This window comes from Erythrolamprus reginae, chromosome 13, assembly GCF_031021105.1.
Source record: "Erythrolamprus reginae isolate rEryReg1 chromosome 13, rEryReg1.hap1, whole genome shotgun sequence".
Taxonomy (NCBI): domain Eukaryota; kingdom Metazoa; phylum Chordata; class Lepidosauria; order Squamata; family Dipsadidae; genus Erythrolamprus; species Erythrolamprus reginae.
The window spans coordinates 16,289,447-16,313,308 of NC_091962.1; the positions used below are offsets into that span (position 1 = coordinate 16,289,447).

General features: G+C 50.5%; 2 protein-coding genes and 1 long non-coding RNA gene across 6 annotated transcripts; 1 reads left to right on the forward strand and 2 right to left on the reverse strand.

Moving 5' to 3' along the window:
- Nucleotides 1-3,177: 3,177 nt before the first annotated feature.
- Nucleotides 3,178-5,749, reverse strand: SF3B4 (splicing factor 3b subunit 4). The gene is made up of 6 exons (XM_070766510.1): nt 5,519-5,749; nt 5,308-5,436; nt 4,624-5,166; nt 4,287-4,478; nt 3,934-4,104; nt 3,178-3,693 (listed from the first exon to the last, which is right to left on the reverse strand). Exons 1-6 carry the CDS (start codon nt 5,550-5,552, stop codon nt 3,509-3,511), a joined length of 1,254 nt encoding a protein of 417 aa, XP_070622611.1. The 5' UTR covers nt 5,553-5,749; the 3' UTR covers nt 3,178-3,508.
- Nucleotides 5,750-5,959: 210 nt separating this feature from the next.
- On the forward strand, nt 5,960-6,835 carry LOC139175419 (uncharacterized). Its single transcript, XR_011560524.1, has 3 exons — nt 5,960-6,044; nt 6,244-6,463; nt 6,737-6,835. It is a non-coding gene; the product is annotated as an uncharacterized lncRNA (long non-coding RNA).
- Nucleotides 6,836-7,120: 285 nt separating this feature from the next.
- On the reverse strand, nt 7,121-20,051 carry MTMR11 (myotubularin related protein 11). Of its 4 annotated transcripts, none has more exons than XM_070766535.1 (17): nt 19,391-20,051; nt 17,604-17,676; nt 17,123-17,259; nt 16,652-16,724; nt 16,152-16,294; nt 15,704-15,782; nt 15,360-15,516; nt 14,784-14,871; nt 14,233-14,321; nt 13,560-13,690; nt 12,555-12,627; nt 11,896-11,966; nt 10,802-10,974; nt 10,164-10,334; nt 9,786-10,049; nt 9,422-9,706; nt 7,121-8,199 (listed from the first exon to the last, which is right to left on the reverse strand). In XM_070766535.1, exons 1-17 carry the CDS (start codon nt 19,445-19,447, stop codon nt 8,083-8,085), a joined length of 2,181 nt encoding a protein of 726 aa, XP_070622636.1. In that variant the 5' UTR covers nt 19,448-20,051; the 3' UTR covers nt 7,121-8,082. The 4 variants fall into 4 exon arrangements, with proteins under 4 accessions (XP_070622636.1, XP_070622634.1, XP_070622633.1 ...); XM_070766533.1 differs by having other exon boundaries at nt 14,233-14,474; XM_070766532.1 differs by lacking the exon at nt 19,391-20,051 and adding an exon at nt 18,921-19,146 and having other exon boundaries at nt 14,233-14,474.
- Nucleotides 20,052-23,862: the final 3,811 nt, after the last annotated feature.

The following is a 23,862-nucleotide window of genomic DNA, read 5'->3' on the forward strand; positions in this document are numbered from 1 at the left end:
CGCGCTCCGAGAGCGGGACGCGGGAGAGGCGCCTCACCGACTGCCCGCTTGCGCTCCTCCTCCTGCGCTTGTCCCAGGCTGGCTGGTCAAAAGAGGGACCGCCGGGCGAGCGGCTGGGAGACGGAACCGAGTCAGCCCGGCAAGCCTGCAACAGCTACGATGCTCTCCTCTGCAGGGGGGGGGGGCTGGATCCCCTCTCCCGCCACTGCCACGACCCTCTTTCCCCTTTACATCACCGGTTTCTGGCCAAAGGGACCCCCCCCAAATAAGCCAACGGCCCCTTGGTTTCTGGGCGCTGTAACCCCAGCCAGCAGTGTGGAAGGGCTTTCCGAGGCCCCGTGTGCGCCCCCCCCACCCCATCCCCCCCCCTGCAGAAGCAACAGGCACCTGGGCTTCCCCTGGAGCAGCTCCCAGCTCTGGCCGTCAGCTTGCTTGAGGTGGGGGTGGGGAGGGGCACCTTTGATAACTGTGCACCAAGACTGGCTGAGGGGGCTCAGAGGAGCCCCCACTGGAGGTGCTCAGGAGAATGGGTCCTTCTGGGGGTCTGGGTGCCCAGAAGAGAAGGGCAGGCTTAGTGGAAAGGAGATGCTCTAGGGCAGATTGGGTGGGGCATAGAGGACGGAGCTAAAGGTCAGAAGTGGGGAGGGGGCTGTCCACTGCCTTTAATTCCTTGGAGGCCATTCCCAAACTGCAGCCCAAGGAAAAGCCACCCTGAAGCCTTGGCCTTTTTATCTAGGACCGGCCCCCTTGTCCTCCTCTCTTAGCTTCCCAGGCCCAACCCAACAAGAGTGGGAATTGCCCTCTGGGCCACCCAGGGGGTCCTGACTAGATGCCCCCCCCCCTACACACACACACGTACGCACACACGCACACACACGGCTCTTGGCCTGCTCATCTCCCACCCTTGGGAGCCTCCTTGTGTCTCTCACCTAATTCACAGACAAACCCTGTGTCCAGAGCTGGCTATTGTGAGCCCACCTGAAGGCTTTCCTCTGACAGGAGGCCCAGGACCGGCCACTTTGCTCCTCCAGGTACGTGCGCTGCTGGTGGCCACACAGTGAATGCTCTCAGAGATGGACTCAAGCGTGCGCCACCCAGTTCGTGCTGGAGCTGTGACCTCTAGTGGTGGCAAGATTCTAGCCATCGTGTGCTGGGCTTTGTTTCTCCAGGAGAGGAGGCTCAACGTCCACAGGGACTCACGGGTGTTTAAGAAACATTCTCCCAGTGGAACTGAAGGCAGCACAACGCGGCCAACCTCACCCAGCTCAGGCCCCACAGGGGGAAATTTGATTTTTAATGAGGGAAATTGGAAGCTTCTTTAAACCAAGTGGATGTGGCCTTTCAGGCCTCCTGGGTGCATGAGTGGAGTCCACTTTCTGAATAGTAAGAATTATATGGGGGGGGGGATCAGGGTTTTAGAGATGCTTGGGGGGGGCATGGGGAGCTTGCCTGCCCCTTGGAAATGTTCTTCACAGAGGTCCAAGTCCATTTCTCACATCCACTGTCTTCTTGTATCCAGTTTATAATCATCCATGCCCCCAAATAAATGCTATTAAAAAAATGTGCATTTCATTTCAAAAAGAATCCTTCTGGCTACTGTATCTTAGCCGGCCACTCCGTTGACAGTTTCCAAATGTAGGTCAGTTCTTTCTTAAAAAAAAAAAGAAACACGCAACCTTGAAATTTAGGGATCCTGCAAAAAACAGAGCAGGCCCTGGTCTCACTCCCCAAGACGCAGCAAAATGTGTGCTGTGAGTTTTATCTGCTGGGAAAAGGATGCGCGGACGGAGAGCAGGCCCAGAGGCAGCTTGGAGTCTTCAGAGGTGTTGGGTTTTTCTTAAATAGGATATTTTTAACATTCGGAATGTGGGATAATTATCAGTTCTTTGTCTGCAATCACACTATGTGGAAACCAGGGAGCTTCACAGATTTTATAACTTCCTTTCTGGGTCCGCGAGTGGAACCCACCCAGCGGTGGGCTAAGAGCCGGAAGGCTAAATTGCGCTCACAGCCGCGGCTCCTAAGTTCTTGCGGGACCAGCGCGATTTTGCTGCTGCTGCACCTGTAGAGGTAGCAAAATCGCGCACGGAGCCACAGGTAAAACCTCACTGGAACACGGGCGCAATTTTGCCACCTCCACAGGTGCATCAGCAGAATCGCGCTGGTCCCGCAAGAACTTAGGAGCCGCCGCGGTGAGCGCAATTTAGCCTTCCGGCTCTTAGCCCACCACTGAACCCACCACTCTCCCTTGGCCTCACACCAACCCAGCAGCCCACTTCCCCCCACCCTTACTCTCAGGAAGGAGGGTCTTCTCCCCCTTGTCAAGTAGGTCGATCCCTGTTGTTATTGTTATCAGCAGCTCCATCTGTCTCTGTGGGGGAGAAATCCAGACTCGAGTTTGGCCTCCAGGTTAAGGCCTCCTTCCTTCCTTCCTTCCTTCCGGGAGGTGGGCTATGGTGTGTGTGGGGGCAAGTGGCAGGAATGGGTTGATTTGCACAGGTTCCCTCCTCCCACAGCCAGCGGTCATAAAGGGAAGGACAACCCTGTACACTCCGGTCCAAACTAACACCATGTTTAACCTCTGGGTGGACTAAAGAATAGCAAGAGGCAGGGGCTGTTTCCTGGGGATGCAGGCAGGTGGCCTTCCAGGTGTAGACCATGAGGAATTCCCAGGTATGGCATCTGACTGACACGCTGGCTCCTCACCCATCTCATGTAAAAGATTTACACGCCAGCCCCCCTTGCCACGGCAGAAGGCAGTGCCCCCGCTCAGTGTTAAAATGTCCACCCACCTAATGAAGCTTGTGGTGGCATTCGGCTCCTCTTTCTTGAAACCTCTCAGGGCCGCTGTGCCTGGAGGGCATTTACACCTGGGCATCAAGGGGAAACACCCCCCCCCCCCTTTCAACATACAATAGGGTACCAGTAGCCAAGTAATCCGATAGCTGGGAGGGGGTCTGACCCTCGGAAAGCCCAGCCTGTCCTTCTTAATTCCCCAAGTGACTCTTCCGGACCCAACGCACTCACCCCTCCTGCCAGAATAGCCATGGCACCTGGGCTGATGTACCGCTCCACCGTGCTTTCCCCTCTAAGCGGTTTGCAGCGTCAGGCTCTTGCCCCCAACCATCTGGACCCCCTCCCAACTCTGCGAGGACAGCAGGACCACGGACGAGGAAAGTCGTTACAGGAAACCTTCTCCTTTTTTAATTTCAAAACAGCAGTTTTGCAGCTGGGGTTTCACAAACAGGGTCATTTAAAAAAAGGAAAAAGTGAAAAACCAGCTGTTATGTCAGGGAACCCAGGTAATAATCAGGACGTGCGAACCTTCAAGGCTGCCAAAGACACCGCCCTGTTTTTCATCACTAAAGAACAGGGAGGTGATGCTCGCTGGAATGTTTGTCTCTCTTTCTCCCCCCTCCCCCCCCCCCCAAAAAAAAAACCCCCCACAGAAAAAGGAGACCCACAAGAGGCGGCTGTTTCTCCAGGCAGGCTGGTGCCCCATTACGGCCTAGGGGGGGAGAGGCCCCCGCATGGGACCCCGTGGAGGCACCATGGGCCGCTGGGCAGGACGAGGCGGCAGAGGGATGCGCTGGTAGCTGTAGGGAGGGGGCCGAGGGGGGCCATTGTATCCATGGGGTGGCATCAAGGGAGGCGGCCCACGCATCCCGTGTGGCGGCATGGGACCAGGGTGACCTGGAGAAATGAAACACGTGGGCATTAGGTGGCCAAGGTCGCTTCAGGCCGGCCACAGAGCCAGAGCTAGTGGATTGTTTGGGGAGGGGGGAGGGGGGCGTTTGAGAAGAAAAACTGCCTGCGCTCCCCTCCTCTCCACTTCTAGGAAGCTGATACCCGTCACACCCCATAGGGATTCTTGGCACTAGGCCAGAAGAGGGGAGAAGGAAGGCAGTACCCCAGACCTTGGTGCCCACTTACCCATGGGTGATCCAAAGTGAGGTCCCCTGGGTGGCATGCCCATGGGGGGTGGCCCAGGGTGGGGCATGCCTGGAGGGGGGCGCGGAGGTGGCTGCCCCCCTGCCCCTGGGGGTCCAGGGTGATGTGGGCCCATCCCGGGCATTCCGTGGTGGACCTGCATCTGTGGCATCCCTGGGGAGGCAACAAGAGGGAAAGTCACTACACCTTCCAAAGACAGGGACGGGCAGCTTGTGTCAGGAAGGCCTCATTCAAAGCGCCCCCCCCCAAACTCTCCCGTGCAGCCCCTGGTGCTGAGATTCCCCGCAGCGACCAAGGCCGAGACGGTGGTCTTCTGCCCAAACCACAGAACGTACCTGGGTGCATCCCACCAGGAGGGAAAGGATGTGGGTGGGGAGGATGTGCCCGCCCGGGGGCTCCGGCGGAAGGAGGTCCTGGGGCACCGGCCCCCGGTGGCATGGGTGGAGGTGGCATGGCGGGAGGCAACCCTGGTGGCAAAGCCCCTGGAGGGGGAACTGGCGGAGGGAACGATCCAGGTGGGGGAATGCCTATAAGGGAAAATCACAGAACACCCTGAAATACCCCAGAAAGCACACAACAGTTGCGTTACTTGCCAATGTTTTTCAGAAATTAAGAACTTGCGTGGTGTGAAGAAATAATTGTAGGGAGCTGCCAGCCCCTGCACTGGTGTACCTGGAGGAGTAACCCCGGGCCCCAAGGTGGTCACCACTGGCGTGGGCACCGAGGGTGGTGGTGGAGCGTCTGCGAAGAGTTGATGTGGCCGGTCGGCCTGGGAGAGGGGGTTCTGCGCGGCCAGGAGGCGCTCAGCCGCTGAGCCATGCCTTTCCCCCTTGGAATCTTTCTTGAAGGCATAGGAGACGGTGATGGGGCGGTTGCAGAGGTACTGTCCGTTCATCGCCTCTATGGCGGCATCCGAGGCATCGAAGCTGGCAAAGTTGATGAAGGCGTAGCCCTTGGAGTTGCCCGTGTCGGGGTCACGCATGATCTTTGGAGTCTGCAGGATGACCCCGAAGGCGCTAAACGTGTCGTACAGCAGCTTCTCGTCAATCTCCGGGTCCAGGTTGCCGATGAAGATGTTGGCACCCACGTCCAGGTTCTTGTTGTGGGCCGAGGCCTTGTTGACCCGGATGGGCTTCCCGTACAGCTTGATCATGTTCATGATCTTGATGGCGTAGTCGGCGTCCTCCTCGCTGAGGAATTCCACAAAGCCGTAGCCTGCCAGGACACAACCCAGCTGTGCACCGGCACCGCCCGCGCCTGCCACGCGCCCGCACGCGCGCACAGAGAGCCCGGGGCCAAGCCAGGCCCGCCCCCCGGGCTGCCCGGGGAGAGGCCCGCGCCCGCCGCCCGCCTTACCTTGGTGCTGGCCCGTGACGCGGTCCTTGGGCATGTGGGTGTTGACCACGGGGCCCGCCTGGAGGAAGAGCTCCCACAGGAGCGGCTCGCTGACCTTCTCGTCCAGGCCGCCCACGTAGACGGTGGCATCTGCGGGGCGAGACGGCGGTCAGGCCCCGGTGTCAACCCCCCACCCCCACCCGCCCCGCCCCGCGCCTCCCGGCGCCGTTACCTTGGTTCCGCTCCGAGATGGGGCCCGCCGCCATCTTGACCCGGGCGCTTCCCGGCTTCCCCTCGCACTTCCGATCCTAGCAGGAAATGACGTCGAAGGGCGCCGCGCGGCCATCCTGTTCCCGGGCGCACGGGCGCCCCTCCGTGGCTGCAAGGGCTCATCCCCTCGCGGAAGCCGGCCTTCCGATTAAAACATAACGACGTGCGCGCCACTATATCCCGACAGTGCGTCTGAGCACGTTGTTGCTGTGCGTCATTTCGACAGCAATAACGTGGCATAAAACCAGAATTTCCGGGTTCTACCCGTCACGCTATTTCCGCTCAGAGGAGGGAAGCTGCGCCTGGCCAATCAGCGCCAGCCCTCCCCAATCGCCGCCTCCTCGCCCTTTCCCGCTCTTTTCTTTCGCCGCGCAGGCGCAGTAGTGTACATAGACATAAGTAGGTCTCGCTAATACGCATAGATGTAACGTTGCTTATGCACACACACACAGGACGGGCGCTACTGACAAGAGGGGGCATCGGGGCAGGTAGCAATAGGCACGCCCCCCCTTGCTGACCCCCTGGGAACCGGGCGAGGGGGCCCGCGGTGGACATCCGCCCGGGGCGGGAGGGGTTTTTTTTGGGGGGGGGGGGGTGTTCGCTGAGGGAACCGCGGAGTCCGGCGGGAGGGGGGGGGGGGCTGAAGTCGCGCTTTCCACGCTGAAGTTTGGGCCGGTTCCCTTTCAGTTTGCACCTGCTGTGGGCTGGAGCTGAAGGAGCCGCTGACCGGAAGGCCGCGCTGAGCGTTTCCTCTTGTGTTTCTTTGCGCCTCAATTCCTGAGGGGAAAATCGTCGCCTTTTAAAAGGCGGCAGAAACAGAGAAAACATACTGGGATAAGCCGAACTTCCAAGCATAATGGCAGCCATTGCAGCCTCTGCCGTGTTTGGGGTTCGAGGCCCAGCCAGGGTAGGAATAAGGCAGAGGCTGGGAATGATGGGTCCTGTGGCCTCCTCAGGATGGTCAGGCAGGGAAGGAAGGGGGTTAGGTAGCGTAGGAGAGTGCGGCTGAGGGAAAGGCCTGGCTGAGCAAAGGGGGGAGGGAGGCCTGGGGCCCCTCAGGGACTGGGCCTCTTCCCCAGAGGGAACCGGGTAGGGCCTTGAATTGGGATCCTCTGGCAAACAGACCCCAAATCCTCCCGTGGCAGGCCTTCAGAAAGATAGTCTTCCTTTTCTTTTCCAGCTGAATGTGTTTGTGTACAAAGCCACTGGCTGAGGGCTCTGCAGTGACTTCAAAGGCTGGTTAAGAAAGGCAACTTCAGGCAGCAAATCGTGATTTAGCCCAAGGTGGGTGAAACAAGTTTTGTCCTTTTAAAAAGTTTTTGGTTTAGGTGAGAAGAAGGGGAAAGAAAATAGCAAAAGAGGTAGGTAGCACACCAGCGAACAAATGGAGTGTGAAATAATGGTGTGAATCCACTATACTCTGGATTGCAATTTGACACATGCAGAGGAAATTTTGTATAAAGATCTCTTGTGGTTGTGGCAAGCCCAACTGGTCCTTGTAACATTGTGACAGAGAGAAAAGCAACCCCCATTTCATCAAGTGCACAAATGGCCTTGGCCTCAGTGTGGGTGTATGCTGTCTACAGATATTTTTATTTTATTTAAAAAGATTTGCTGTTAAGGCTTTTGAACAAAAGCTTACGAAATGTTATAAAATTGAAGATATGGCAATCTTTTGCCTTTATACAGATATGGAAGGTTACACACACGCACAAACTTGCATATACAGTACACACACAGCAGATAATACACCTTGAGTGAATAAATAGTAAACTTGATATATGAAGAGGGAAGCTAAAAGGATTATATTTTTGTGCACCAGTGTATCACGCATGCTGAGTCTGTGGCTCCAGGGCTGATTATTTCCATCTACTGAATGTATAATCAGCTTTTGATGCTACTTAACAATTATTAATTCATTTACAGGTTACCTCTTAGATTTTAGATTTATTATTAGAGTTGGAAGGGACCAACTCCCCCCTCAAGCAGGAGTTACTACACCATTTGAATCAGATGGTCCCATAGAAACGCAGAAGATTGATGGCAGAAAAAGACCTCATGGTCCATCTAGTCTGCCCTTATACTATTTCCTGCATTTTATCTTAGGATGTATATATGTTTATCCAAGCATGTTTAAATTTAGTTACTGTGGATTTACCAACCACATGTGCTGGAAGTTTGTTCCAAGCATCTACTACTCTTTCAGTAAAATAATATTTTCTTGCCTTGAAGGTTGCAATAAGAAGGCAGGCAATAAGAGAAGTTCCTATTAATCTTTTTCTGCCATTGTCTCTGCAGCATAAGAACATTAGTTCATGTGAAAGGATGTTCATTTTAGAAAACTGCATGGAATACATAAAGTACAGTGTGTCTCATTTATGAAGTTTCTAAAATCCAGCTTGTGGGTGGTTTCACATGAAGGAGAAGCAATAGCTCAGGTTTGCTGTGAATGTTCAGGAAGCCCATCCATCAACAATTGGGGGGCACAAATTAACTTTGTATTTTTAATGAGCTGTTGTGGCCGCCTTATGCATTTTCCAGAGTTATGCTATAGCTTCCTCTTGCTTGCAAATAGGTTAACCGATTTTGGAGAAGGTCCAGTTCTTCGCTGAGTTTAACAATGTTGGAAGCAAAGAGGCCAACCTAGAGGGTGACATACATTGATATTAAAAAATCAAGCAACAAAATAGTTGCTGTTGCTACTATACATGTATATGCTATTTTTAACCATCTTTTGCAATTATACTTTATGTGTGTGTTCAACAATACAGGACACAAATTCCTCATCAAGAGGGTGTAACAAGGATTTCTAATGTAGTATGTGGATTGCTTTTAATCCAAATACTGCATCAGAAAATTAAAAATTAGCCGCCCGAGTCTGCGAAGAGGGGCGGCATACAAATCTAATAAATACATAAAATTTCTGCAGTTTGAAATTTCATAAGACAGAAAATATTTTCCATAATTGAGGATGCTGCTATGCCTGTCCTTGACTTCTACAAAAATCCCCCTATCCTAACCAAATACAAAAGGAAAATATGATAGTATTTCTTCTCCCTGCCAACATTTTTGGGGGTGGGGGAATTGCTTACGGAAAATCTCGCCAGGAAGTAGGATGAGGCAAGGGTAATGGTTGACCCACAAACTCTTTGGTGTTTCAGATGGAGTGGGAATTTTACCACATCTCCAGTTCACCAGAATCAGAAGAGTAGGCCTTTAATAAATAATTTTAATATGCATCAAGGCTGAACCAGAAATAAACTGGCTCACCTGCTGTGCCAGAGGATAGGAGACGAACATACGTGTCTGGAGCAGATTGTGGGTGGCACCAAGACATTGTGTGCAGGCGCATGAATAGTATACACATGCCAGTCGTATTTCAACATTATGCAAGGACTTTGAGGCCTTAGTGCATGTCTAGATTTTAATTGCTTTTGGCAGACGAGTGAATGGGCTAAAATTTAGGAACAATGCAAATTAATAGCACTGCCCTCTTGAAAAATAATGTTTATTACTGAGCAAAAATGAGATGCTGAACAGGTTTTTACAGACTCCATTAATATATTCGTTTATATATGTAGTGTATATATATTTGTTTTCATAGACTTGCAACATTTAAAGCAAATCTCCATCCCCACCACTATTTATAAGGAACAAATGGCAGTTGCAAACAAACTATATTCAAAGCCGCACGAAGCTGACAACTTCAGCCTGATGGTGGTGGATGTGATTTCACCAAAGTGTCGCAGAGACACTCAAAATATTACACGGGGTAAAACCCGAACTCAGAACAGTCTATATATCAAAAGATATATTTGGCAATTTATTCTTTCAGTTTTTTTCTGTTGGGGTTTTTCTTGTGTACCTGAACTTCTGGATTCCCCCGAAAATAACACCTTTTCCATAAACGTATCGAAGTCCCTGTGTGTGATGGGAGAAGCAGTGAATCATGGTGATAAATGAAGCTGCCGTTGGGTTTGGCCTCCCAAGACCTTTTCTGTTCTCTAGAAGTCTCCGGTGCCTGAACACCACGATGGAAACACTTTTTGGGGAGGGCCCCGTTTCTCCAAGGAAAAACGCTGGCTTGCCAACTGAGAGAGCCTTTTGAAAAGACACACAAGGCCCATTTTTCTGAAGAACTGGTTTCCATCTGGAGGAAAAAGAGTGTTAGCGTTGAATCTAGCAAGCAGAGTGTTAAAAAATAACACCTCCCAGTTGTTAACACGAACCTTGTCACCGCCGTTTGTGAATAGGGAATTCTTGTTTGGAGCCCTTCCACTGCTGCTGCTGCTGCTGAGGGGGCCCTCAGTGTACCAGGGGTTCCTGAACTGTGTTCTCTGCCAGGGGTGGCCCCGGAGCAGCCAGTTCCAAACTGTAGGCAAATTGGCGTGTCCTGCGTTCTCGAAAGGGCAGCTTCCTTTTTGCAGGATTTCCAAGCAGAGGTTTTCTTGCCAGCCGTTGACAGGGGTGTAAATTTGATTGAGGAAGCGATTCTGGATTCAAAGACGGAGAAAATAATCATTTGCAATACATAGGATTCCCTGCTTGCATAGAGTTTAATATTCAAGGAACTCCATTACTTTTCACAACTGACAGTTTTGGCTCACCTGATTCTTTCGACTTCGCTCCCATTGGCAGTTGAATAGGAAAGTGCTAGAAAACGGGACGAAACAGCTGTCGTACATGGCCATCAGGTAGGCCTCCGTAAACTCAAAGGATTGTGGGAATTGCTGCAGCAATTGCCATATGGAATCCAGGAACAGGAAGAAGACCGGTGACTACAAAAACAAGCAGGAATAAACAGTGAAGTGATTCCCTCCTCCTCCTCTAATCCTGATCTCTTTTTTTATTTGTACGTAACCTTTTCTCTGAATGCTTCAGAGTGGATGTTAACGCCATTTTTTTAAAGGCAGAAGGCGGCTGAGGCCGACTCTTCTTCCATTCTTTGGGTTCCCTGCAAATCCATTTATTTCCATTAGATTCTTATCCTGTCTTATGGATTGATTGGTGCACTCAAGGCTCAGTACATAACGGGTATTCCTGCCTCCTAGTTCCGCTACACCACCAGCCCTGCGGGGTGGGAATGGGTGGCTGCCTAAGGTCGCTCAGCTGGCTTTCATGCCTAGAACAACTGCGTTTCCTGGTTTCTAGGCCAAAGCAACACTCATTTCATTTTACATCCACACGTTTCATTTCAAATGCCAAAGGGACGATGCCACCCAAGCTTATGCAACAATAAACTGACCTCGTCCTGGTCATTTTTCTGGAGTACATTGAGACGCTGCAGGAAAGGATGGCCAGCTGCTATCCATTCCTTCTGGACCAGACCCTGGAACCCCCGCAGAGTCCTCGCATAGGGGTCTGAAAGGACTTGAACTAGGGAAGCCAGCAAACAATTCAAATCTCTGTCGCCTGGTTCTGGGAGGAAATGAACCAGATAAAAATAAGTTTTTGAGCCACGGTATTTTTGCATAATTATTAATAGGAAGAGAAATGGATTTTACTTACTAGAAATAGCAAGGAAGACAAACATTCTAATATTCACAAAGATACAATAGAAAACATGGCACAGATCCTGTTTAAAAGTTATGGACAGAGAGAAACAGTGAGATCTGATTGAAGGGACTTCCACATGGGGTCTTGGCCCTGTTCCCAAATCAATACCAGGACCCCGATGGTTGGGGACAATATGCTGACTCTGCAAGCCGCGTAGAGAGGGCTGCAAGACGCTCTGGGAAACCGTTTCCTGACAACAGGACTTCCCACCTCCTTGGTTTTAGTCCCCTCGCACTGGGCTTGGACCTGTTTTGGTTTTGACTTCACCATAGGCCTGGCCTGGTGGTGGTCGTGGTGGTCAGCTTATTTGAATATTTTTTGTTGTGGATTCACTTTGACCCTTGTCATCTAGCTATCTCATCCCATTTGTAAGAGGAATCAAACGGATGGGAAGTGTGTTTTCTCAAAAGTAGGCAGTTCTGTTTACTTATATTGTGACAGTACACTGGGGGGGGGAACCTCTCCCCCCCCGCCCCAAACGCACCAAGTTATGTTGTACTTATGAATAGATGCTGCATAACAGATTGTGGATAGGAAAGAGTGATACACTAACTTAAATCGGGAGTCTATTGCAGCTTGTGTAGAAGACAATCCTTGGAGGTTCCCATATTGAACAATGCCTGATATAAATACCACTAAGGAAAATCTGGAACAGCCTGGGTTTCTTGGTTATAAAATCGTAGTATGATTTGTGAAATTATGGTTTGTTACAGTTTGCAAATAATGGTCAAACAATTTTCAGGCAATTATGTGAAAATGGAATGAAGGACCAAGGAACTTTACCTTGCAGTACAACTGACCGACTCCTCTCTGTTAGCAGAAGAGTCACTTCGCTGGCTTTCTTCAAGCACGATCTAGAAGACGAGGAGAGAAGGACTTTTCAAGACGTTGGAAGGAAAAAGTACAAGCCTCACACAGCCTTTCCTACTTTTCTAAGTGTCCTTCTGCCTTTCTGTACAATAGGCTCTGTGTGGCAGTTTCTTTTATGTACTAAACAACTAATCATATTTAATATAAACCCTTTGAAAGGTTTTCATATCCACATGCTAACATTGGTCTTTTAAAAAATGATGTCAAAACAGCAGCGCTGTGAATCAAACATTAGATCCTTCCCTGCATAGCAGAGCTTTGGCCCATCTGAAATCGCCTCTCGACTAAAACACAAGATGAATTAATTAGGAGGATTCATCTTGCAAGAATTAGTTCTCAAATCAAGGAAGCTGGAAGTTGTTTTCTAAACTATCTTATTTATTTTCAAAAGAGACAGGCCTCCTTACTTCAGTCAAAGGGCAAGAGACGGAGCAGAGCTTTCCCACCGTAATGCCTTTCAAAGTGGGACGCATCCTTGAATTAATGTCTTGAATTAACCTGTCTCTCAATCGGTCAGTGATTGAAAGAGTTAATCGTGGGATGACTAGTTCCAAAACCCGGGAAGCTCTCACCGTACATGATCCAGCCACCGCGTATTCTCCAGACTCGAGAGCCACTTCTCATCAGATGGTGCAACAGATGGATCTGGGAGAAACAAGAAGTATCACTGAAGTCAAATTTGACACCAATGGGGTTTTATTTGGAAAAGCGGAGATATTTGACACCTTCTTATAATAGGTGGCTCATTAAAACCCTAGGAATAGAATCAACCAACGAATCAGCTGCATCGTTAATGCCGAAATAAAATCAAGTAAAAAATAGACTAAAGAGGGCAATTGCCACGTGACATTCACAGCTCTTCTTGACAGCAGAAAGCCCCCCCCTCCCCCGGTCTCCATCCCGGACACTGCTATAGAGGAGAGGGTCCTTCCAGGCCCCACCTGAGAGGCAGCCTCCTCTATCGGAAGAAGCCCGGAGCGCTCCAACCCTGTACGGTCCAATCAACTGGGCAGAGGCCCTGGGCCAGCGATGGAGGCTGCAGGGGGCACGCGGAGCCGCCAACATCCTTGGGGTAATTTTACTGACAATTTGTTGGAAATTTCCATAAATTAGGTGAGAATTGAAGCTAAGATCTAATTTGTGGGAAAGCTAAGGATAGCTTTCTTGAGGCCATGCCTTGTGTTTGAATCAATGATCTTTAACTCAATAGACCAGCTCTTATCCACATGGTATTTCTGGATTTCTTAGCAGTTTGAATTGAATTCCTGACTTCATTTAAGTGGGTTTATGTTTAAATTAATGTAGCCGAGTTTGGGAATTTTGTCTCCAGCATTAGACCTGTTTTCAGTGTCCAGGCCTATCTGGCTGCTTATGCCATTTTCTTGCTGACCAAATTGTCTAATGGTCTTATGTTAGTAGAGCGCCTGTCACTTTGTGTCCTTCGTTCCCTGGCGCAGGCATTCTGACATGATTGGTGACTGGGTCGCGAGAGGCCTCCCGGTCTGCCCTTGCTAGTGGTCAAATGTGCGTGGGGCACCCGCTTCTCAGGAGGGGAGCTGCCTTCTAACTCCGCTTACCAGTCAGCCAGAGGCTCAGGCTCCACAGTTTGGAATACGACTGGTGGATCTCCGTGAGGCTGGGGAGGTCAGCAGTGGCTTCTACAAGGACGCACTGAGAATGCCCGGCAAACAACAGCCTCTCTATGGCCCTTCAGAGAGAAACAGGGAGGGTGGTGAGGAGGAGGAGTCCAAAAAATGAGGACTTTTAAAAAATAGAAAAAGTGGTCTGAGGCACTGCACGGTTTTGACCCTGCCAGAATTTAACAGAGTTCTGAGCTTTGGCCGTGTGGAAAGGGAACTCTGCAAAGCTGCTGAGATTGCATCATTCTGGATCCTTTCTGTCTGCAGTTCACGTGTGGCCCCCATGTCAAAGAGGGAATGGAATTCAGCCCCATATTGAAAAGCCTTGGTGTCGTCCATCCATCCATGTCCCCCCTTCCCCAAAACCAAGATTAGCCAAATGATACATATATTGCGTCCAGGAGATATTTCTGAGCTATAGAAATAATAATTTCTCCATGTTTTTGCTGATGTCCGGACCCCCTTTCCCCCCTCCTCTCAAGCTGTTTGAATCATTCATCCCCCCCCCCCCTTCCTGGTCATCCCTATCCCTCAACCAGTTGGTTTCCCAAGAGCAGAAAACTGCGTGTCTTACTGTTAGCTGCCATGAGTCCCTCTGGCTGGTATGTACCTTATATCTCCCTTCTCTGGGTCTGAGTTGGTGTGGAAGTTGGCTGCTCTGAGGAGATCGCTGCCTCTCGGGTGATGCCAGCACAACCTCTGGTCATGACAACAGAAGAGGGAAAGCTTCAGTTCTGAGCGATATTTTTCTGATCCGCTTTTTCTTCTCAATGGTTTTACGTTATTTAGGCAGCTATTCCAACATGCAAACATTTCCTCTCTCATGCCCACAGACTGGGTTTGCCTATGATGCTAAATGCAGGTTTAAAAAGCTCTCGATTTTCATAGAAATAAACCCTATTGTGGTTTAATGTCAGCACGGTTCACACAACGTACGGATATAGTGAGTTTCCTGGTTCTACTGAGTCACTGGTAGACATACCTGGCTCTGTGCTCACCCCGTCTTTCAGGTTGTGGGGACTTGGAAGCATGCTACATTCAGCCTTTGTGCCCTCCCTCTGCTCCTCTCTTTGCAGCTCAACCAAAAGGACCCCCTCCTTCGCTTGCCCTCTTGCACGTGCGCATGGCACAGCACACTCTAGCCCCAGTCTTATACTCAACTGGTATGCGCCTTTCGTTGAAATGCACAAAGGCTCTTTTCAGCTCATTGTCCAGGAATCGACTGGGCACGCACAAGTATTTGGGAAGGCTGTTGGAAGGAAACACACACATTCGGAATCACACCTTACAAAGTACTTCTCTGCAACCTCCACCACCCCCAGGGTAGGACTTAGTCAAACACATCTGGAAGGAACCCAGTGGCTGGATATAGATTTTTCATGTACCTATGTGTTCAGAAAGCACCACCTAATATTTACTGATTCTTGGTGCAGCAAGACAGCTTCAAATATTAATTTATTAGAACCTAACTGCATACTTTTAAAATACCTGGGGTTTAAGAAGATTTTACTAAAAAAATGAGAGACGTCAACTGGCTACACAGCTCAAAGGCCGACCAGCTTTTTTCCCCATTGCTGCAGGACCTTGCAGAGGTAGGCCCCTTGGCTTAAGCGACGGGAGGACTCTGTTGCCTCTCCCACTCGTTCTGGCTTCACCTCTTTCCACTGTTCCTTCTCCATCAGCACACCTGCCCTTGATGCAGCGTTGGCCTCCCGTCCTCTTGAAAACGCCCCTTACCTGGTGGACATGTCGAAGCGCTCGTTGACTGGGCTGACCCGCCAGCCAGCTGCACCGAGCCTCTCCAGCTCCTTCTCCCAGTCACAGAGAGCCTCAAAGAGCACGGCCGAGGACCCTTCCTGCGGCTGCCCGCCCTGCCTGGTCAGCCAGCTGTTCTCTGCAACACAGCAGAGGCCAAGGGGAGGGGATGCGCATTCCACCCAGACCTCCCTGCTTCCTTGGGGTCGCCAGCGCTCCAGGGCAGGGGGTTGTTAACGGAAAGATTGGGGAACAGTTTATCTGGGGCAGGGTGCTAGGCCTGGAGACCAACCCTAGGACTCTAGGGAGGTTGCGTGTCTACTTACCCAAATTCTTCAAAGTTAAGTATTCGTAGCAGGGATCCCTGCCGCTGGTCTCCTGAGCTTGGGCAATGGCCATCGTCACCTGGAAAGCAAAGTTGCGTAAGAGCAAGGCCCGTCTAAGGCTTTGACTAGTAGTAGCTTCCGTCGTGCCACTCATCTGTGCCATCCAGGCTGGGGGTAAAAAAAGAGAGAGGCCCATGGAGCATGGCAAGGAATGAGGCCACACTGATTCTCATGTGCAAAACACTATTCACCACCACCACGATCACGAGCAGAACTGGTGGTGGGCCGTCTTGCCTTTCCCTGTGCCAGAATTAGGAAGGGGGGGGGATTGCACCTCCTCCTGATTGTAGCCAAGGCAGGTCACGCAGATGCTCAGGGTGAGGAGGGGGGCCGTGCTTGGGCTGGCCAGGCCTCCCTCTCTGCTGAAACCACCGGCTCCCTCACTCACCCGGAGTGCCGGAGAGTCTGAGCCGCTTTCATGGAACCGGAACCTGAGCACCCGGAAGTCTCGGCAGTAGATGACCAGTTCCTCAGGAGTGACCTTCAGGGCGGATGTGCCGGTCAGCACCTTGGCCTTTGTGAAGCTGTTCACTGGAGGGAGGACAGAAATCAAGTTACTCGGAGGAGGAGGAGGAGGAAGGCTGCTGTGAGCCTAATGGCAGGGAGAGAAGCGTTTTCTGCCTTGGGCAGTTCACAAGCCCTTCCCAACAGCCACATCCTGATTGTCTCTGTTCTTCAGGGGAACAAAACAAAACATTATCCCATGGAAGATATTGCAGGTTTGAAGGGGTCTTTGCAGCTGAGCAACATTTCCACGAATAACATGGCTGTGAAAGGGGAAAGAGGCATTGGCTGGTTTCTCGCATCTTGAGCAAAATGACCTAAGAACAAAACGGTTGGCTCTTATAAACCCAAAGGTTAAGTAGATGTTTCTTCCTCTGAACCTACCGGCCACCAGTTTCCCAACACACGGCAGGGCCACTTCGTAGTCGCTGCACATAAACGGACAGCAAGAGTCGTTCTAGAAGGAAAAGAAAGAATGTCCAATGGTTTGGCTTCTTAAATCTCTTCCCCGAGCCACAGAGCTTCCACAGGAGCCACGTGCCTAGAGTCCTCAGAGTCACGAGAGATAATAGCTGGTGGGTGGAATTACTGGGACGGGGCTTTGGGGGTTGGGGGTGTGCGTGTGTGATTTGTGGGAGGGGCTACGTTCTTTTCCCACTGGATTTTAACTGATTTTATAGGCTGAATGTAGAATGGGGATGTCATCCAAACCCAAAGCAGAAATAAGAACACAAAGCATTCCTTCTCTGAAGGCAGCCTTAACATTCTGGGACCGAGCAGGCCCCCCCCGGGGCTGGCTCTCCTGGGCTCTGGGCCTGCACAACCTCCGGGGCTCCTCCCCCTCTCTGGACTCACCTGGTTGTTTGGGGAGGAGTCTGGCAAGAAGGCCACCCTTAGATTGGTACAGTAAAGGGTGCCAGGGATGTGACCTCCTCCACCTGGGGAAGAAATGCTTTTCCTCACACCACCTGCGGCTTCTTGGACATATTCACCTGGAACAAAGAGTTAATTAACAGCCACACCAGGACTTTCATTTTCAAGTGCCACTTGATGGGACATATGTGAAGGAAGTATGTGAAGTATTTAATGAGTTACGTGCATAATAACAACAACGAGTAATGAAGGATCGTGTATTTTATATATGAGAAACAACGCAGCAGAGTGTGACACTGAGTGAGCCGTTGAACCAGGAGCAAGGCTTCATATCCTGGTTGTAGGACAAAGCTTGACTCCATTCTTCACAGCACTTCTAGCTCCAGTCCCAGCATGCTTGAGAAACGTAGCCCAAGGCCGACATCTGTGTACATTTCTCCCCCCCCCAGCCCCCCCTCCCCACCTGCAATGCACTGGAGAGAGTGGGGCTTCCCATTCTTCACCCTGTTCATGTTGGGGGACGGTGGACTCCGGGGCTGCAAGGAAAGAAGAAGGGAAGATGGTCACCAGCGCGGCACTAACGGTCTTCAGCGTGAACTAGGAATAAACACCCCAAACAGAGGTGAAACAGACGACCCTCGTTCTCTTGTCAGTCAGCGCTAGTGAAAAAAGAGAGAAGGGGTCATTTTGCAGGCTGTGCTATGCTGGCTGGAGAATTCTGGGAGCTGAAGTCCACTGGTCTGAACGGTGCCAGGGCTGAAGACCCCTGCTGTGCTCTATCCACTACACCACTGCACCAAAGTTTCAAGGCCAAGTATAATTTAAGAGCTCATCAAACCACCTGGCAAAATGGTGTTCTCTCTTGCCTTCTCTGACAGAGCCAGTAAAACCATTTCTTTTACATTCTAAACTTTAGATTGAGGGCTGCCAATCTAGACTAACAAGCCAGCCCAGGGAGCCCCCCTCACGCCCACCCTGAGCTATCAGCGTCCTCCTTTGTCCATAAGGTTTAGATTGGCCGTGCGCCCCTGGTTCCAGCCCTTGGACTGGCTGACTTCCCTCGTGCCTGCCTGCCTCTGCTTCAGTTTGGAGAGCATTACCTGGCCATTCCCAGGTATGTCAGGCGGGAGAGAGAAGGCGTGATCATAGTAAGGGAAAAAACCACAGGTCTTTCTTGGAAAAGCAAAGACAATTGAAGCAGAGAAATGTGCTTTAGACAAAATGTCAAGCGTATTGAAACGGGCCCCTTGGAGTCCCAGGGTCCAGCCTTTTTCCTTTGGCCTTATTGCTCTCCCTGGCTGTGGCAAAGGAGCCGCCTGGCCATAGCAGGAAACCTGGAGCGAAGCCCTTGGGCTAACAAGACACGTTGGGTCTCCTGGCTACCAAAAGCCAAAGCAGCATTAAAGCCAGGCAGCAGGATTTTTTTTTAAAAAAAATAACATTATAAATGTTTGTGAATCATTAACGGGAAAGTTGCCCTGCTGAAAGGCTCCACGGCCAAGTACGTAACGAACAGAAACAAAGACCCATGTCTAAAACCATCCCTGCTTTAAAGAACAAGGGAGACCAGGGCTCTGAATCAACTTGAGGGTTTGGACACAGAACTCCTGCAGATCTTTACATAAAGTAATTATATAGAAATGGGCTTTGGAATTGCAGCAGCATTCAAGACCTTCTAAAAGAAGACAACCCCCCCCCCCATACCAGTTGGCTGCCCTGGAATTGTTCCCCTAACTATTGTTTTGGCATCCCCTCTTGCTCACAGATACTATTTATTTACAAGTGATGCTGTCCATCCCTTCTGTTGTGCCCAGAGAACACCCGTTAACGTTAGTGGCTGTCTCGTCTTGGATAGTAGCGCGGTTTGAAAAGGGAGTTTTAAAATCCGAGTGTTTCCTGGTGGCAGGGTTACCATGAACACTGTTTGCATCCCAATGGTTTCAGTACGCATTGTGTTTGAAGAACTAGGCAACACAGGCGCCACTTTCAAACATTTGCACACAAAGTATAAAATTAACTTCCCCCTATGCGCACCACTACCACCGGGTGTAATAACTGTATAATTTACCCATTGTGTTATTAGTTAGACCCTTGCAGCGGGCCCCACACACCACCCTCTTCCTACGAGAAGGATCTTGGCCAGGGAGACATATTCTTCATAGCCATCTTCCCCCTCCTCCTCCCCCAGTTTCCCCAAAGTTACTCAGCCCTCATTCACACGCCCAAACAACAGGCAGCCTCACTACTCACCCCTGTGTCCTGGAGAGGGTGTTTAATTTTAAAAGAGTTCTTGGACATCGAAAGCATTGTAGTGCCTCTGCCTGCCCCATAAAAAGGGGTGGGGGTGGGCCTGTCCTTGCGCGGCTTCGTGGGAGAAATGCAGGAAGGAGGGAAAGAGGTCCGTGCCCTAAATCCCCCCTCTGATGAGCCCGGGCTTGGGGGTGGCAGGGCGGGGGTCCCTCCTCTGGCCAGGCAAGACCACCGAAGCCGCTCTTCTGCGCGTGCCGGAGTCTTCCTCGGGGAGGGCAGGAGCAGGGAGGGTGGGCAGACCCCTTTAGTCAGGTTCCTTTCTGAAGAATAGAACGCTGCTGCTGTTTGGAAGAGGACATCTGGAAAGGCTGCCCGGCAGCTGTGCGTGTGTAGGAGGGCTGCGAGCTACTGCAAGGCGCGGCTTTTGGCTTCTCCTTGGAGGCCTCCCTCCCCTCCCCCCTTGCTGCAATGGGCCCTTTGCAAAGGAGCAGCCGCAGGAGGGACAGCCGAGCCCTCGGTGAAACTGACACCCTCCCTCCTCCTCCTCCTCTTGTGGAGGAAGCCGGGCGGGTGAGACTGGCGCCCAGGCAGTGGCTGCATGCCGCACGCCAGCACAGGGGCTCGGCCTCCTTCCCTGGGACACCGCTCGCTCCGCTGCTCCAGGACGGGGGGCCTGGTGGCCAAGCATTCACAGTTGGCAGGCTGACCAGCAGGGTCCTCCCGTGGGCAGGCAGGCAGGCAGATGTCGTATTTCTGCTGATAATGAAAAGGGAGACTAGTATAGGTCTGTTTCAAGCGGTTTGAAGGAAACACGCGCACGTGTGTGTGTGTGTGTGTGTGTGTGTGTGTGACATTTGCAAGTAAGTGGTATAAACGTGTGGTTGAAGCAAGGACAGGCTCAGCCCTCCATTTCAGTTTCCAGGAGGAAATTCCCTCTCGGCAAAGGGCAGAAACACAGCAGTCGTTTGGAAAGAGCTAGAGGTGTTGAAGGGGGGGGGGCACCATAAATTAGTTGGGATAGGCCCAAAGGCGGGGGGGGGAATGAAGATTTGTAAAAAAATAAATAAAAAAGGATAGAAATTGAATCTTGGGCCACCAGGATTTGTCAGTGCCTGGGGCCTTAATCTGCCCCCCCCAGCAACGTCCGTCCGTCCGTCCGTCTGTAGGGGAAGCTAGTGCTTTCCATCTAGTATTTGTAAGCAGAAGGATTATTTTCAGCTTTATTGACAATGGCAGAGTGATTAAAACTAAAAATGGATAATGGATATTAAAAAGAAATAAAAGTCAATTGTGAGGAAGTTCCAAACCATGTACAGTGAAACAACGCACCACATTTTTATACCAACTGGTGTTGCTGTCATATGAAAAAAATTAAAGATCATATGCTTTTTGCAGAAAATATATTTATGGAAAGTGGGAGGAGCGTTGTCCTATGTAAATGCCTAGACACAAATAAATCAAAATTCCTTTAGAAGGCAATAATGAGGGTGTTGGAGAGCTGAAAAGGGAGTCATTTCTCAGCCTTCATTAATCTCCAGAAGTGTTGAGTCACAGCCATGAAACCTTCGTCCTGCGGTCTTTGGACCCACTTGCTGTGAGAACCGCTGTTGTGCAACCCAAGGCCTCCGAAGAGCTCTGGGCTAGGAGGAAGGTGACTCCCAGGCCGTGGCCCAACCTTGGTTCCTTCTCCAAGGCCGCAAGCGAGCAGCAGCCTCAGGAAATTGGCCAATGATTACAAAAGCCGAGGCCCTGCTGGAAGGGTCACAAAGTCTGTCTCTGATGCGGAGGAGATGGACCCCCTTGAGGGTTCGGCCAAAGTCTCAGGCCAAAGTCCCTGGAGGGTGGAAGCGCTGTACCAGGCGGCAGCTTCTCTCCCACTCGGAAGAGCAAACTGGAGTTCCGGCTATTGTGACTAAAGACCTAAACGGTGGAATCCAATGTTTTCTTACTACCGGTTCTATGGGCAGGGCCAGCAACGCTGAGCCGGTTTTGTTCCAAATTGTCTTAAGATGATTTAGATCCCCTCAAAATTGACTCCGGGTCTTTTAATTTGGAACAGTTTGTGTTTTATAATGGTCATCACGGCTGTTTAGAAGAGAATGACAAGAGTTCGAAGGGCCCAACTCTCTGCTTATTTAACCAAGCGCAGCTCTTTCTTCACCAGCTTCAGAACTCTCGGTGTGAAGATATGGAGGATACTTAATAAACAAGCAAACGTAGATAAATACAAAGTGACCTAACTTGAAACAAATTGTTTCTTCAATTGTAAATAAACCTAGAAAACATGTACAATGTAGCAAAGGGATCCTATTAAGGGATCTAAGGCCAAGGGAGGTGTCAGAATAATGTTAGAATTTGTCACGGGTGGCAGTGAAGCCCCCTTGGCTCTTCTGAAGGGCTTCTCCACTTTTAGAGAGAGTGGGCCCACTCCCACCTCATCTGATTCTCGGAGGCCGCCTGGGCAGGTCCTTCCAGCTTTCTTGGCAAGTTGTTTTCAGAAGTGGTTTGCCATTGCCTCCTTCCGAGGGCTGAGAGAAAATGGCTGGCTTTGTGCCCGAGACAAGACTGGAATCCGTGCCCTCCTGGTTCCTTGCCTGAGGGCTCAACCATTACGACAAACTGGCTGCGAAGGCAGCAAATGGAGCTTATTGGGATTTATGTCCCTTTTTATTCTTCCAAAGAGATTCACGGATTCACTAACTTGGAGAGGGAGGAATTTTTTCTGCCTCTCTTCCGAAAATTCTTTTCCTTTCCACTCCCTCTGAGCTAGAGGACAAATTTAACTCTACAGCAAGACAACAACAGCAACAGCAGCAACAAAAACTGCACTGCATGTTTTGCTTCGCCAGTTTCCCTACCTCGGGGCATCTTTGGCCAAGCGGAAGAGTTATTTTTGGAGGCCCCAGTGCCTGTCTTGAAAGCAGCCTGTTATGTGATGCCTGTGGGGAGGCAGATACAAAACAGGAACTCTGCCCATCAAGAGGGCTCCCACCCGAAGAGGAGGCTGCTTGGATTCCCCTTTGCCAAGCGGCCGTGTAGCCAGGCTTCCGTCCTGTGCACGGGATTCGCCCAGGGACTCGCTTTGTCTTCTCCTCCAGAGACTCTTCTGACCGGGTCACAAGAGGCAGCAGAATAACAAAGTTGGAAAGGGCCTTGCAGCTCTTCGAGTCCAGTCCAGCCCCCTGCACCACTTCAGACAGATGGCGACCCAACATCTTCTTAAAAACTTCCAGCGCTGGGGCATTCCCAACTTCTGGAGGCAGGCAGTTCCACTGATGATTCGTTCTGTCAGTAAATTTCTCCTTAGAGAGCTCAGGTTGCTTCTCTCCTCGATTAGTTTCCACCCATTGCTTCTTGTCCTGCCCTCAGGCGCTTTGGGGAATAGATTGACTCCCTCTTCTTTGGGGCAGTCCCCAGATACCGGAACATTGCTGTCCATTTTTTTTCTTTTTTAGCAAAGCTGCTTGTCTGGAACTAGGCTGGAGACTATCGGTTCTTTAGAGTGCAAGCAATGCCCAGCCTGGGAACCAATTCCCTCCTGTCCACCCAACCCCCCTTGCCCCCCCAACCAGGAGTGGCAGAGGTCAAAGAGGACGGTCCCTATTGAAGCACACCTGAGGAGGCACAAGGGAAGCCTTGCACACCCATAACTGGGGACAGGCCTCAGCCTGCTGCCTCCTGGTTTCCACTTTTAAGGAGAAGAAAGGAGGGTTCCACGCTGGGGGGCAGCGCCTGCTCAATCCCGGAAGAACCTTCAAAGGGAGGGGGGAGGTCCGAGCCACCTCTTCCGTGGGTGCTTCTTCTATTTTGTTCCTAATGCTGAAAGGGAGGATGGATGTAGATGTGTCTGTGAAACTCTATGTGAGAGAAAGGCATTTGGGAAACAAGGGTTGTGCCTGTGCATATGTGCCTTTCAAAACCATTGAAACAGATGAACAAAACATCTTGAAGAAATGGTGGCTTCACAGAGACAAAACGTTCTTCATTGTTATTTCAAACCAGATCCCAGTCATTCTTCATCCACAAGGGGGGGGGGGAGGAAAAAAACCTGTATTCAACCGGTAGAAAGTGACCTGAGAAGCACCAGGTCACCCTGCAGTTTAAAAAACTACAGCAAAACATAGTCATACTAATTCTTAGGAAAAGTATTACCTACTAACGCATATATAAGACATTTCTGGACCAAAGTAAAGATAAATTACAACAATTTTTAAAATAATTTTTTAAAAAATATTTTTTATTGTCAACAACTGGAGAATTAAATCAGGTCAATTAATTCTTAGACAACTAGCAGAGGGGAAAAAATCCTAACAGAAAACCTTTCTATAGAGTTTGTACATGCTGGTTAAAGTTATACCCTGGGCATTTTTATTTAAGGTCATTCTATTTTTGTCCAACGAAAATGAAAAAAACTGAGACATGTCATAATTAATCATAAAAGAACTGAAGCCGAAATGATTGGCCAAAGAGGC

Excerpts from the sequence above, each read along its gene's own strand:
- SF3B4 (XM_070766510.1), bottom strand. The coding sequence starts at position 5,552 with ATGGCGGCGGGCCCCATCTCGGAGCGGAACCAAG. Across the intron at positions 5,437-5,518 it reads CATCTCGGAGCGGAACCAAG|ATGCCACCGTCTACGTGGGC; the intron begins GTAACGGCGCCG and ends CTCGCCCCGCAG. Across the intron at positions 5,167-5,307 it reads CGTCACGGGCCAGCACCAAG|GCTACGGCTTTGTGGAATTC; the intron begins GTAAGGCGGGCG and ends GTGTCCTGGCAG.
- MTMR11 (XM_070766532.1), bottom strand. The coding sequence starts at position 19,091 with ATGCGTACTGAAACCATTGGGATGCAAACAGTGTTCATGGTAACCCTG. Across the intron at positions 15,517-15,703 it reads CTTAACTTTGAAGAATTTGG|AGAACAGCTGGCTGACCAGG; the intron begins GTAAGTAGACAC and ends GCTGTGTTGCAG. Across the intron at positions 11,967-12,554 it reads CGGTGGCTGGATCATGTACG|ATCGTGCTTGAAGAAAGCCA; the intron begins GTGAGAGCTTCC and ends CTCGTCTTCTAG.